At 46.4% G+C, this 14,436-nt stretch overlaps 2 protein-coding genes across 2 annotated transcripts in view; one reads left to right on the top strand and one right to left on the bottom strand.

Moving 5' to 3' along the window:
- strn3 (striatin, calmodulin binding protein 3) overlaps positions 1-8,650 on the top strand; it is a 22,132-nt gene extending 13,482 nt beyond the window's left edge. The window contains exons 4-15 of the mRNA XM_061063827.1: positions 48-209; positions 385-523; positions 666-801; positions 1,318-1,457; positions 1,547-1,725; positions 2,642-2,689; positions 2,839-2,960; positions 3,058-3,225; positions 3,332-3,472; positions 3,778-3,885; positions 4,571-4,657; positions 4,865-8,650. Coding sequence (XP_060919810.1) covers positions 48-209; positions 385-523; positions 666-801; positions 1,318-1,457; positions 1,547-1,725; positions 2,642-2,689; positions 2,839-2,960; positions 3,058-3,225; positions 3,332-3,472; positions 3,778-3,885; positions 4,571-4,657; positions 4,865-5,034 — 1,600 coding nt within the window. The 3' untranslated portion in view covers positions 5,035-8,650. The remainder of the gene's footprint in view (positions 1-47; positions 210-384; positions 524-665; positions 802-1,317; positions 1,458-1,546; positions 1,726-2,641; positions 2,690-2,838; positions 2,961-3,057; positions 3,226-3,331; positions 3,473-3,777; positions 3,886-4,570; positions 4,658-4,864) is intronic.
- Positions 8,651-9,321: 671 nt separating this feature from the next.
- Positions 9,322-14,082, bottom strand: ccdc65 (coiled-coil domain containing 65). The gene is made up of 9 exons (XM_061063554.1): positions 13,997-14,082; positions 13,028-13,207; positions 12,759-12,926; positions 12,328-12,497; positions 11,609-11,792; positions 11,376-11,573; positions 10,692-10,910; positions 10,254-10,367; positions 9,322-9,847 (listed from the first exon to the last, which is right to left on the bottom strand). Exons 2-9 carry the CDS (start codon positions 13,169-13,171, stop codon positions 9,566-9,568), a joined length of 1,479 nt encoding a protein of 492 aa, XP_060919537.1. The 5' UTR covers positions 13,172-13,207; positions 13,997-14,082; the 3' UTR covers positions 9,322-9,565.
- Positions 14,083-14,436: the final 354 nt, after the last annotated feature.

Genomic DNA, 14,436 nt, shown 5'->3' with positions numbered 1-14,436 from the left:
AAACAATGTAATCTCTCACTCCCTGACCTTTGTGGTCCTGTGTGCAGGTACCTGCAGGAGGTGGGATACACAGACACCATCCTGGACGTTCGTACTCAGCGGGTGCGCTCTCTGCTCGGCCTGTCGGGCTCCGAGCAGAATGGATCTGTGGAGAACAAGAACCTGCAGCACCTGATCAACGGCACAGAGCGCCGCAAGGACGCCAAGAGGTACACACACACACACACACACATACACACACACAGAGTCCTGAGGAGGCCTGAGGTCAGACTAGGATACCAGATTATTAAAGTTTGATGATTCCAATAAGAATCGATCGACATCGATGTCTGTTTGATATCACAGCTATAGAAGTCCTCAGTGTGTCTGTGTGTTTGTGTCCAGGAGTCCAGGTGACGTTCTGGAGACCTTTAACTTCCTGGAGAACGCAGAGGACAGCGACGAGGAGGAGGATGAGGAGGGAGACCTGATGGATGACATCACCACAGACAAACACCACAGAGCCAAGAAACACAAAACCAAGGTACACACACACAGACACACACTCCTCCCTTACTTCTTCATCTCTCCTTCAAATATTTCATTTGTTCTCCTGTACTTGACATTATCTCCTCCCGCTCCTCCTCTTCCTCCTCCTACTCCCCCTCCTCTTCCTCCTCCTGCAGGTTGGGAACGAGGGTTTGGCGTCCGAGGATGACGCAGACACGGAGGAGGCTCTGAAGGAGTTTGACTTCCTGGTGACAGCGGAGGACGGAGAGGGAGCCGGTGAAGCTCGGAGCTCCGGAGACGGGACAGAGTGGGGTGAGGGACATTTTCAATCCTTTCTCGTGAAGTTCAGTCAGGAGTGACGTCGCTCTTTTCAACGCCATCAAACTGCATTGATCGATTTTAACCTCTCAGAACACAGGAGCTGCCGTGATCAGTTAGCATTAATGTTTTAGGGCCCGATGACACAGAGAGGCGGCGCCTAACCATTGTGACTCTGGTACAGCAGAGCCTGCCGGGCGCTCTCTTGTGCTGCTGCGTGTTTCTAGCTGTTCTGGGGCGCACAGAAAAGTTAAACAGTTTTCAACGATTCTGCTCAAGACCCCGAGTCACACTCATCAATGTTACTTTTGGCAAAAGCAGCCAATCAAATCATGTAGGAGGCTTTACCTCTTTTTCCCCTCCTCGTCTAGGAGCAAAGTAACAGCGAGAGCTCTACGTTTGCTCGAATCCTTTTTCCCTCACATATTTGATATGGTCGATGGTCTCTAAAGGTGATTTAACGGCTTCTGAAGTATTTTAAATGAAAAGGATTTTATTTTCTCTCTGCAGCGGAGCCTCTTCCATTTCCTCCTGGCGGTGGGAAGTCCTTCCTGTTGGGGGGATCAGACGACGTATTGGAGAGTGTGCTGGGTTTAGGCGACCTCGCCGACCTCACCGTCACCAACGACGAAACAGACTACAGCTACGACGTAAGACACGCCCCTAACCTCAGAAACCCTTCATCACACAGGGGTTCATTAAATACATTTAATTACACCTTCTTTTTTTTTTACCCCAGCTGCCGTCCAATAAGGAGTCTTCATTCAGGAAGACATGGAACCCAAAGTACACGCTGCGGAGCCACTTTGATGGCGTGCGAGCACTGGCCTTCCACCCCGTCGAGCCCTGCCTGGTCACCGTGTCCGAAGACCACACCCTCAAACTGTGGAACCTCACCAAGACCGTCCCTGCCAAAAAGTACGTCAACAAGCCCCCACACGGCCGTTTTGGACACCCCTCGGTTTGCCAGATATGAGACCAGTTATCATTTAAACACTAGGTGTCAGAGTTACATACTGCTCCTTTAAATGCTCCATTATGACCTCTTGACAGAAATTATGCTAAAAAAAAGTGAACGCTGAGTGTGATAGTGGCGGCCTCACTTTCAGCCATGATGCTGCAGGTCTCAGCATTTTATACTTGTATATCAGTCACACAGGTTTATAAGACTCAGCCAACTTTTAGATGATAAACATTAAAGTCTTCTACACCAGATTATATATTATCTTTGTTTTTACAGGTTTTGTTATCAGAAACATAAACAGTGTCAGGGAGTTCATTTGGAACAGATCATGTGTGTCGATTCTCTGCTTCAAAGGAAAATCCATCCTCTCCTCTCCTCTCTCCTTCTCTCGCCCTCTCTCTTGCTCTCTGTCTCTCTCACCCTCTCTCTCGCTCTCTGTCTCTCTCACCCTCTCTCTCTCTCTCTCTCGCCCTCTCTCTCGCTCTCTGTCTCTCTCACCCTCTCTCTCTCTCTCACCCTCTCTCTCTCTCTCTCTCTCGCCCTCTCTCTCGCTCTCTGTCTCTCTCACCCTCTCTCTGTCTCTCTCACCCTCTCTCTGTCTCTCTCCCTCTCTCTCTCTCCCCCTCTCCGTTTCTCTCTCTCTCCCTCTCTCTCTGATCCGTCAGTATTTACATCTCATTTCGTCCTCAGCAGCGTTTCTGACACTCTTCGTGAACTTCAAACACACACACATCAGCGCTCTGTTCCTAATCCTGCTCTAAACTCTACTCAGGAATTACTGCATCTCTCTAAGTCACAACAGAGCTCATGAGGATAGTGATGTGTTCTAGAACAGTCTGGATGTTTGATTGCTCTCTGTTTGTTTTGCAGAAGTGCCTCCTTTGACGTGGAACCCATCTACACATTCAGAGCTCACGTGTACGTATCACACACACACACACACACACACACACACACACACAGAGGTCATCAGGATCCATTTGTGATTTTTAAGATAGATTTTGATGCCACAAAGTAAACAGTATAAAAATCCCTGATGACCCTCCGTGTCTCTGTTTTCTCTGCAGCGGTCCAGTGTTGTCGTTGACGATGACCTCTAGTGGTGAACAGTGTTTCAGCGGCGGCATCGACTCGACCATCCAGTGGTGGAACATCCCGAGCTCCAACGTCGACCCCTATGATACTTACGGTACACAAACACTCTTTTCTTTACCTCTGACGCTTTAAAATTCTCCAGCTTCCACAAACACGCTGACTTTCCACACCCTCTATGCTCATCCAATTAGATGCCAGCGTTTTGGCGGGGTCGTGGCTTGGGCACACAGATGCCGTGTGGGGATTGGCTTACAGCGGCATCAAGAACCGCCTTCTGTCCTGCTCGGCCGATGGAACGGTGAAACTGTGGAATCCGACGGACAAGAACCCCTGCATCAGCACTTTCAACACAGACAAAGGTGAAAGCAGCGAGCGGAGAGAGCGCCCCCGTGTGGACGTTATGGGGACAGCAGCTCTCACACCCTCACTTAATTTATTAACAGACGTGTGTGTGTGTGTTTTCAGAGCACGGCATCCCCACGTCGGTGGACTTTAATGGCTGTGACCCCGCCCACATGGTGGCATCGTTTAACAGCGGAGATGTGGTGGTGTATGACCTGGAGACATCCCAGAATGCACTGGTGCTAAAGGGGCAGGGAGAAAGCAGTAAGAACCTCATGATTCACACTCAGATATTTTTAATAAGCTGTTGATTTGTGCTTAAATGTTCTTTTCTTTTCTCTCTTCTCCTCCTTCTTTTTCCTCCTTCCTCCTCCTCCTCATCCACCTCCTCATCCTCCTCCTCCTCTTCCTCCTCCTCTCTCTCCTCCTCTTCCTCCTCCTCTTCCTCCTCCTTCTCCTCCTCTCTCTCCTCCTCCTCTTGCTCCTCCTCTCTCTCCTCCCCCTCCTCCTATTCCTCCTCCTCTCTCTCCTCTCTCTCCTCCTCCTCCTCCTCTTCCTCCTCCTCTCAGCCCTCCCAGGCTCGAATCATATCAATAAGGTGGTGAGTCATCCCACGTTGCCGGTCACCATCACGGCTCACGAAGACCGCAACATCAAATTCTACGATAACAAGTCAGGTGAGTCTGTTCACACTTTGATTGACCTTTATTTAAACGGCTGACGTTTAAAGAAAGTTTTGAGAAGCTCTCAGTTTGCTCGTGCAGGTGTGGATGCTGATGCTGCAGGTGTTTAATAAAGTCAAAGAAAGAATCAGGAAGTGCTTTCACCTGATTTAAAAACATCAGGATGATGTGAAGCTGCGTCTACTCTGGGCATCAAAACAGTAACAGAGTAGATACCAATTCCACTCGGCTAAGGCATGGTGTCCACCGACTGCTTTTTCTCCTGGATGCAGCGTTTTTTTTTTTTTAAATGTCAATGAGTAGAGAGCGTTTGCAGCAGCAGGGGGTCGCCTGGAGAAAGAGCCCAGCGTCTTTCCAAGCGCTTCGCCTCTGAGCATTCTTACCGGCGCTCTTTTCAAAATATAAGATATTTCCCCATTTTTTGGTCTCCTATGGATCGTGTCCTGTACCCACATCCTCTGTGCTGTGTCTGCAGGGCGAGATAAACACTAAAACGGTCTCTTTAATGAGGTCACAAGAGGTCAGAACAGAAATGTGATTAAATAGAGACCCAAACGTTTCAGTCTCTGACCACTAATCAAAGTCCAGGACGGTCTGCGTGTATCTGCAGCGTCCTTCAGGGTGATAATAAAGTGTTAATAATAGTGTTTACCTGTCCTGTGTGTGTGTGTGTGTGCAGGTAAAGTGATCCATGCCATGGTGGCTCACCTGGACGCAGTGACCAGTCTGGCTGTGGATCCAAACGGGATCTACCTGATGTCGGGCAGTGAGTCTCTTTAAACCAACAGGAAGCTGATTTATTCAGTCCGATGTTTGATCACACTTCTCACCTCTCCTCCTTGTTTTTCCCTCCTTCCTATTTCTCCTCTCCTCTTACTCCTTGAATTACTACTTGTTCTCTTTCACCTCCTCTATTTCTCTTTTCCTCTTCTCCCCCTCTTTTTACATCTCCCCACCTCCTTCTCCTCCTCAGGTCACGACTGCTCCCTGCGTCTGTGGAATCTCGACAGTAAAACGTGCGTTCAGGAGATCACGGCTCACAGGAAGAAGAGCGAGGAGGCGATCTACGACGTGGCCTTCCACCCCTCCAAGGCCTACATCGCCTCCGCTGGAGCTGACGCCCTCGCCAGGGTCTACGTGTAAACGAGGAAGAGAAGAAGAAGAGGAGGAGGAGGACGGCCAGGCGAGAGACACAGAGACAGACAGACAGAGAGAGGGAGAGAGAGAGACGGGCTGAAGAATCAGGTCTGTTCAGCTCTCTGAACACAGAAAATACTCATGACCGAGGAGACGACTGAACACACACACTCATACACACACGCATGCACACACTCTCTCTCATACACACACACACTCTGGGACTGAAGACAGTGAGGGATGTTCAGCAGCACAAACGTTGTGAAAACGTTGTTTAAAGGTTGACACTGAGTAGCTCACCTGTCCTGTGATGCCATCGCCCTCCAAGTCCTGATGTGGCTCAGATGACTTTTCATTAAGTCCCGCCCCCCTCCTCTTCCTTCATGTTAACACTAATCTGACCTCCTGACCCGCAGACAGAGGGCGCTCTAACAGGAAACATCCTCAACAATCAGCTGCTTTAGTTTCTGTGTTCAGTAGTTTTCTTCTTCTGTTGTCTCGTCCAGATGTTTCCAGCTGCCTCAGGTTCAGGTCCAGTGTTTGGCGACTCAAAGAGCAAGATTGTTGTTGTTGTTTTACCTCTGACATTCAGTAAAACAGGAAACTCTTCATGTTAAAGTCACACTGAGACGTCACCGTGTGAACCGCTCAAACATCTGTGCTGCTCTTGTCTGATGAGAGTCTCTTATGAATGTAGAGCAGAAATGTCGCCTCAAACCCCCGGGGTAGTCTGTGTCCTCTCCCTGCATCCAGGTCCTCCTCAGACCGCTTGAAAGTCGGTCCTTCTTCTTTGTCGTATTCGTGCGTTTTCAGTCGTTACGTGAGAACAACACGGGTGCTAAAAAGTAGCGTTGTCACGATCCACAGTTTTAAACGTCGATATGATTCTCGTAAAAACTCCAACGACACCGACACCTGTTTTAATATAACGGAGTGTGTCTGCAGTTTTTGAATGGTCAGTTTGAATAAGAACTGAAACTAGGAGGCGGTCTTCCTCCTACAGCGCTCAAATTTACAGGGTGTACAGGAATGCAGCATTACTTCTGTGGGATTCAGTTGACGTTAACTTTAAACAGAACTTCAGAACGGATAAGGGTCGTCATGATATCAGAATTTTAAACTTCTAGTAACCATCATGATCAATGATATTGATACCTGTTTGTTACCATGGCAACAGCAATGGAAGTCCAATACCTGGTCATCTCTTGTTTTTAATTACCAATAATTGCCGACAATCTCCTGCACACTGACACGTTTGAACGTATACCGCTAACCAACGTATTGGTGCAGTTTAGACCGTGCTCTCTCTCGTTTTTGTTAGTCTGACTGAAGGCGTGACATTTTTTAAAGATTTGGTAAATTTTTCGATGCTATCGATTATAAAAATATCAGATTGCATCATTTAAAAACATATTACATCGTGAATACTTCTTGCTGACCGTCCTCTCTCCTCGCTCTCCTCGCTTCATGAGTTCAAAACGCTCTAAGTCATGTAAGGAGGTGTGTCGATGTTCAGAGGGAACAGCTGATCTGAGGCAGTCGATTGAAACGCTCTGAACAGAACAACAGAAGAAGAAGAGGAGGGTTGTCGACCTCGAGCTGCAGCAGAGTCAGAGAAGAAGAGTTGAGCTGCTTTTAAGACAGAACAGAACTTGTGATGTTTTTAACCCAACGTGTTTCTGTTTTTAGTTTCTTAAAGTTTTAATGAAAAAAAGATCGGATTCTTTTTTACGTGTTTTTAAAATGATCTGGAGTTTGATTCGCCACGTCGGGTTAAAAATCATTTTTTCCTCTCTGAGCTGCGAGCTGATTGGACGTCTCTCAAGTTTCTGAGGATTGGTTAATTCATCCCCCAACCTCAGTGGGCCAATCAGAGCCCAGCGTTTACCAGGCGACGGGTCGGGGGGCTTTCAGTGTTACTGTAGTTCCACATGGACGTTTTCTGTTTGTGTAAAATAAATCTAGTTTTTATAATCGTTTTTATAAACGTGGAGATGGATTCTGGTCCCTCATTCCCTACCAGTCCCGCCATCATGGCGCTCACGGGCCATGCCCACCTACTTCCTGTATCCACGTGTTTATCTGACACTCAAGGATGGAGTCTGGTTCCTGCGAGGAACTCTGGGTTCAGGTTCTGGACTGCGTTGAGGATTTGATGTGACGTAAACATCAGAGGAGAGAGGAGGAGCAGCCGAGGAGGATCGAGGCTCGGCCAAGGAGGAAGAGGATGATCGAACACTCGGCCGTGGTGGAAGACGCTGCTCTGATAGACATCTTTCTGTCAGGGTTAGAGTTGTCATGGTAACTTAATTTATAAAGTTTCCTATGATTCCAGTTAAAATCAAACGATATTATTACCTTTTTGTTAGCACGGCAACCAAATCAAAAGTCCATGAGACCTGGTATTCAGTAATTTATTGATTTAAATCATTAAAATTTGGACAAACTTCTGCACACTAACTTTGGCAACTGTTCAGTACCAAAACATTGCCAACGTGCTCGCTCTCTCTTTGTTACAAACATGGCTGACGGTTTGTAGTTTTCTTAAAGTGTCGTTCCTCTTTGATTCTCTCAATCATTAAGATAACTGTTATATCATTATAAAAACGTGTGCAATCAAATGTTGAAGTCATGAATATTCTGACGACCTTTGTCCGTGTTTCTCCTGCTTAACGCTTTTCTACGTAATCAATAATAAATAAAATCGGCTGGATTCACTTTCGGATCTGATTTGAAGGGTTTCTTTGTGTTTTGGAGATGAAGTAAAGTGATTTGTTTCTTAAACACGTTGAACAAACGGCTGAACCACTGAGAGACGATAAAATACAGATAATACAACAGAGCCACATTATGGAATGTAAACACTAAACGACATGAAACAGGAGGAAGTGAAACCATCAAAGACGTACTGGATGATGCCCTCAGAGGTACCTGAACGCAGCACCGGTAGTCTTTGTGATGGGGTATAACCACGTCGTCTTTAAGCGCTCCTCCTCCTCCTGCTGCTCTACCTCCTGAAGCTCCTCCTCCTCCTGCTGCTCCATCTCCTGAAGCTCCTCCTCCTCCTGCGGCTCCTCCTGAAGCCCCTCCTGCTTCTCCGCCTCCTCATCACCGTGTGGGTTTCTCTTCACTTTGACTACGTTTGACTTTTCTTCACCGCAGCCTCAACACTCCGGAGTTCAACTTGTTTTCAGTCTGTCTGAGCTCCAGGAGAAACGGTCCAATCAGAGGCCTCCTGGGGCGGGTTAGAAAGAACGAAGCTGCCAGCTGATTGGCTCTTGTTTGTTTATATATTAATTTAATTTTGTAACTGAAGGGATTTGTTACTAGGCGGCTCGTGATGGAACACAACACATAAATCTTTATTTTTCTTTGTAACTAAAGACTCTTCTGTTCGTGTAATGCATGATTAATACGATCAAAGTATTTTTTCTAGTCTTCCAAAAAATGGAGAAAAAAAAAAGTTCTGATCAGTTTGCAAGTTTTGATGAGTTTTTGTAAGTTTTTTCTTTTTGTTGATTTCCAAACTATGAAACATCAGATTTTAAAGATTGTACCACGAAGCAGAAACAGCTGTATATAAAATGTCTATAATAACTATTAAATGGTGTTCATGTACAGACCACGCTGCACCGCTGATTATTCTGGGTACACAATTACGCACACGTACTCTCTCTCACACACACACACACACTCTCTCTCATACACTCTCTCTCTCTCACACACTCTCTGTCTCATACACTCTCTGTCTCATACACACTCTCTCTTTCTCTCTCACACTCTCTCTCACATTCTCTCTCTCGCTCTCACACACTGTCTCACTCACACTTAGGGCTGGGAAATATATTGAGTTTTTAAGATATATTGATATATTTTCAAACAAGATATAGGGTAAGACAATATCGTTAATATCGATATAGTTTATGTCGCATTAAAATAACGTTATAGAGGTGCCAGGTCACCTTTTTCTCATCTCACTGATTATGACTGACTGTCTGTCCCTCTTGCTCCTACCCTGCTCCTCCTCTCTCTCTCTCTCTCTCTTTTATTGTATTTAAGGAACATTTTTATTTTATAATATTACTTTTTAAATTCACAAAAAGGTAGTTTATTTATTTGTTTATATATCGAGTATCGCCATTCAGCTGATCAATATCGAGATATGAGTTTTGGTCCATATTTCCCAGCCCTACTCACACTCTCTCTCTTTCCTTCACACTCACACACACTCTCTCTCTTTCCTTCACACTCACACACACTCTCTCTCGCTCTCACACTCACTCTCTCACACTCACACACTCTCTTGCTCTCACACACTCCTTCTGACCCTCACACTCTCTCTCGCTCTCTCTCTCTCTCTCTCTCTCTCTCTCTCACCCTCTCACTCTCTTCCTGGTTTGGTTGGGGGAGGATCATTAAAGGTCAGAAAGTCGTTCTTGCTGATGAACACAGAAAACATTGTTTCCTGTTTGCAGATTCATCGTCTGCTCTTTATGAAAACTTTAATTTTATAATCCAGAGTGTCCGTCCTGCGGTCTCATCTCAGCGAGTGTTTGACGGCGTGAACGGCCTCGATGACCGTGTGGCATCTCCTGGTGTCGGGCGGGGCCGTGGCGATGGGGGCGGGATACACTGTGAGCAGGGCGTGGCGTTGGTCCATGTGCTGCTCGCTGACCGTCATGCCGTCCAGGTGCTGACGCAGGAGGAGCCTCAGCTGCTGGTTCTCTCCGCTCAGGTCGTCTTTGTGTCTCTTCAGAGCTTCTCGCTGCAGCACGGCCGAGGTGAGGCGGCGAGTCACGTGACGCAGCTCGGGGGACACCTGCAGACAAACACAGAGGTCAGAGAGGTCGACGCTTTACTTTCTGATTGGTTCCTGAGAAATGTTTGTCTATAACCAGCCTGTTCATTGTCTGCTGTGTCTGTAGAGCTCACACTTTAAAGGGACAGTTCATATTTTTAAAGCGTGGTCGTAGGAGCTTTTTATCCAGTCAGCACGCCTCCTGCGTCAGAGACAGAAGCTTCTTCATGTGGTGCTGTGGACGGGTTCGTAGTCTCTTACAAAATGTAAAATCTCCATCATTAACTTGACTTTATGTTTTCTATCTTTTCCCGATCTTTTTTAACGCACAGGTTTGTAAAGGCTCTTGGTGTCAACACACACACACACACACACACACACACAGAGCTACTGCACCCCGGTACTGGACCTGTAAATCCTGTCCTACCTCTGCAGGTCCCTCTGAGTCCGGCTCCTGTCGGGGTTTATCTGATGGCGGTGTCAGCAGGATTTTGCTCTCCAGTCTGCGACACATTTCAGCGACTCGTAAAACTTTCTCGCCCTGCAGTAGAGGAGGAGAGAAAGCACAGGAGGGCTGTCTAACATGTGTTTTGACTCCAACATGTATTTTACAGACGTTGTTTATTAAGTGGGGCCTCTGTACAACCTGGGTCACATTAGGCGGCCCCCACAGTGCCCCCGCAGGACTGGGGCTTCATTACAACAGAAACAATTGATTTCAGGATTTTCTGAATCGATGTTAAATTGGTATAAAATGTTTTGGAATGCGTTGATGAATCGATGTTTTAACTCAGACGTAAAGCGTAAAAATTGAGTAGACGGACAGACACGATCTGAAGAGTAAACAGGAAGTGAGAAATGTCACCTTGGCGATAACTGCCCGCAGTTTCTTGGCAGCATTGTCACTCTGCACAGTGAGGTCGGTGAGCTGCTTCCTTGCCACCTTCTGAGATTGCATGAGCTGGTCCCGGAGCTGGTGGGTGCTGTGCTTCACCTGGTCTGTGGCGGCAAGCAGGTCCAGCTCCACGCCCTTATGTTCTTTTTTACTGGAGCTCAGCTTCTCCTTCAGCCGGACCACTGAGTCCTGACAGAGAGGAAACAAGACGGAGGCTACGATACATTGGGCTGCAAGAAGCCGCCGCTCTGTCCTGAACTCACAGACGTCAAAGTGAACTGACAGAAAACCTTTTATAGAGCGTTAGTGGTATTAACCCTCTTTTACCACAGAGTCACAACAGACTCTAGAATCGCCACTCTTCTCCGATACTCCTCCTTTCTTCCTTGTCCTATCAGTAAATAATTCGATCTGAGAGAGTGTATTCTTAAATCTACAGCTCAGGTGGAACATGGTGTCAATCAGGAGGATGGAGAGGTAAGACATTAGTTCTAAATGTGACTGACACAAGGACCACAGAGTTTTCTAAGAAGACGACGCTGACATTCAAAGCTCTAATAATATGTGAAGACAGAGTACAGGTTTAAATTCCCCCTGAAGCATGGACACAGCGTCTATCCTCTTAACCACAAAACAAACTTCTCTTGGCCGTACCTTCAGCATTTTCTCATCCTTCACGCTGGTCTCTGTGGACTGGATGAAGCCCCGGTTTATGTACTGCAGGTGCTCCACCGTCATGGTCTCTTTTCTGCAGGACTCCTCGGCCCGCCGCTGCTTCAACGTTTCCTCATCCAGCCTCATCTTGCTGTTCTGAAGAATAGCAGCTTTCTGTGCGCACAGGGAGGAGACAGCGCAGAGACTCAGACTGGGACGTTTGCGTGTGTGACTGAGAGAGACCAATGAGAAGCAGTGTGGTGTACCGTGGTATCAGAGATGTCATTGTAGGCGCTAATGCTGGTGCCGTACACTTCGTGCAGCTCACTTATCGTTTCTTCGTGCTGTTTCCGCAGAGTGAACTCTGCGTCCTCCAGCTCAGCTCTCAGCTTCCTAAAGTGCTCCAACATCTGCTTCCTGAAAACAAACCCAGGCGCCATCAGAGAGGGTGTGAACCAGAGGACCATGATGGAGATTTAAAACACCTTGACTTATCTCCAGTACAAAATGTTTAACGATATCAACACGTCATGCTGAGCCAACTCCAGCACCTCTAGACGGAGATGTTCTGTTCAAACCGTTTGACCTCCATCATTTCTGATCTCTGACTCCAAGTCCCAGACAAGGAGACTCATCTGCAGCTCTTTGTTTTAACAGTTTTTAATGGAATGGAGATACAATTAAAAATCAATACTGCGGGGGCCTGATGGCCTCGGGGTTAGTTAGCTCCAGATGTCCAGAGGCTGTAGTCCTTAAAGCGGGCCGCCCGGGTCTGGCTTATGGCCTGGAATCACACTGAAGTTTAAAATCTGTCTGTCATGATAATCTCAAACACCTGAGAACACTCTCATCCACTGACCTTAAGAGCAGATAAAACATCAGCTCGTCTCTTTGGTCACAGCTGTAATGACAGCTGCTGCCTGTAGGGGTTACTGTGGCTCCTGACACTCACTTGTCAGAGTTGTAGTTGGAGCTGAGCTGCTGCAGGCCCCCCTCCCACCGCTGGTGGAGGAACATCAGCCGTTTGTCCTGCTGAGCCCACAGACTGTCCACCCGCTGCAGGTGAGCCCGATGCACCTGAGCCGACTGACGCTCCGACTCCTGCAGGTCGCGCAACAGGTTCTGCAAACAGGAAGTGACACACCTTATTAAATTCATTATTTCTTGCTTTTCTGTTGAATGTCTGATGGAAATATTGTAACAATGATTCCACCATGAGGATAGCGCTTAGTAAAGTATCAGTGGCGAGGAAACTAACAGGCCTGGAGCGGAGCCAGACTCGCTCTGCATGTGGTCGTATGTACAGTTGTTCATGGTTCATACACCGCGCCATATATAAGAAGTTATAAGAAGTTTAAATAAAGTGAAAAATGAAAAGTGTACCTTGGTAATGTTGTCCATCGCGTCCAGCTGCCTCTCAAAACTCTGCTGCATCACCACGATGTCTTTACGCAGCTCATCGGAGCGAGTCTGACGGAGGATCGACCTCCAGCCGTCGTTCAGCTTCAGCAGATTCACCGCCGTGTTCCTCTCCTCCTTCTGCAGCTTGTCCTGAGTCACAGAAACATCACAGGTGTTCACCAAGGTAAAGAGCTGCAGGCTCATACACAGAAGTTCTTCTCTGCCTTGGTGTTTGTGTATTTCTGACCGACCTTCAGAAACAGAGTGAGCATCTCCTCTTTCTTCTTGGCCATCTCCTCCTCCGCCTGAGCTCTCTGCTGCTGGAACAGCAGCCTCTCGCCCTCCGTCCTCCCTCCATCTTTACCTCCTCCACCTTTCTTTGATTTTTTCGGCATGACTCCTCCCCCCTCTCCTCTTCTCTGCTAGAACACCTGACACGGTGATGAATGACACATCAGAATAAATCTGTACAAGATGAGCTGGATGCTTTTAAAACATGAGGCGATCTTAAAGACCATGATGGGATGTGATCATCAGTGATGATCTGATTAGTTCACGTCTCGATCGACACACACTGTACGGGGGGGGGGGGGATGTTTTGATGACTCATCAGTTTTGATTTGATGAAGGATAAGAGTTATTCACAATAAGGTGTAATGGTTTGTCAGCTCCAGCTCTCAGTTTGTTGTTAGGTTGACTGAAAGTTGGAGACCGCCATCGATGGGACTCCAGCGCCCCCTGTGTCATAAACAGTCTAAGGTAGAGAGACCAGACACCTACATCTGCAATCTCACATTTTAAGTAGGCTATTTTAACAAATTATTTTCATTTCACCTAATGATTGGGTTTTATTTGAAATTAAACTAGGCCTACTTCTTGTATATATTCTTCTTAATAATGGGTAAAATACACAATTGAAAAAATAATCTTCATGGAAGGCATCTCGCGACCCCCTGCGAGGTCGCGTTATGACGTCACATTAGATCTTTATTATATTTTATATTTATTATATTATATTATTATTATATTATTATTATATTATTATTATATTTGGTGGAGTTGAAGATCGTCTCGATTAGCTTCATAAAGTCAACAGTTTATTCTTTTAACGTTTAACGGCGGTTTCTATCGAACTATAAAGTTTGTTGAAAACATAAAACGTGTCTTACCGGCAGTAACGAGCCTCTGACTCTGTGTACAGATACTTAACTCCTACTCACCTGTGAAAACTTTAAGGAGATAACCTGAAACACATCCACACCTTCACCAACGGCCCTTACTGTTTCTGTGCCGACTGCGTCTCCATGGCAACGGCCCTCAAGATGATCCGCCTTGTTGGACCGAACCAAACAAGCGAGATGTAGGGGGCGACACGGATACTTATTACAGAGTTTTTAATGTGGTTGAAAATGATAAGAACACATTTAAATCACTTATTTACATTTAAAAAATCGTATCTTATAGTTTTAGTACAGCAGCCTGTAATGATAAAACGTGAGTTAATTTAGCCTGCAGGCCTCGACAAGTGAATATTTTTTATTCATAGTCGCTAGTAGAAATAGATTAGGGTATGAAATGAAAAAAACAATTTCTTAATATCTATAGATGTATACATATAAATATAAATTTAACAAAGACGAAGACTTTTAATTCGGTGTAA

The sequence above is a fragment of the Labrus mixtus genome, chromosome 18 (assembly GCF_963584025.1).
Source record: "Labrus mixtus chromosome 18, fLabMix1.1, whole genome shotgun sequence".
Lineage (NCBI taxonomy): Eukaryota > Metazoa > Chordata > Actinopteri > Labriformes > Labridae > Labrus > Labrus mixtus.
This window is presented reverse-complemented; position numbering and strand designations above follow the sequence as displayed.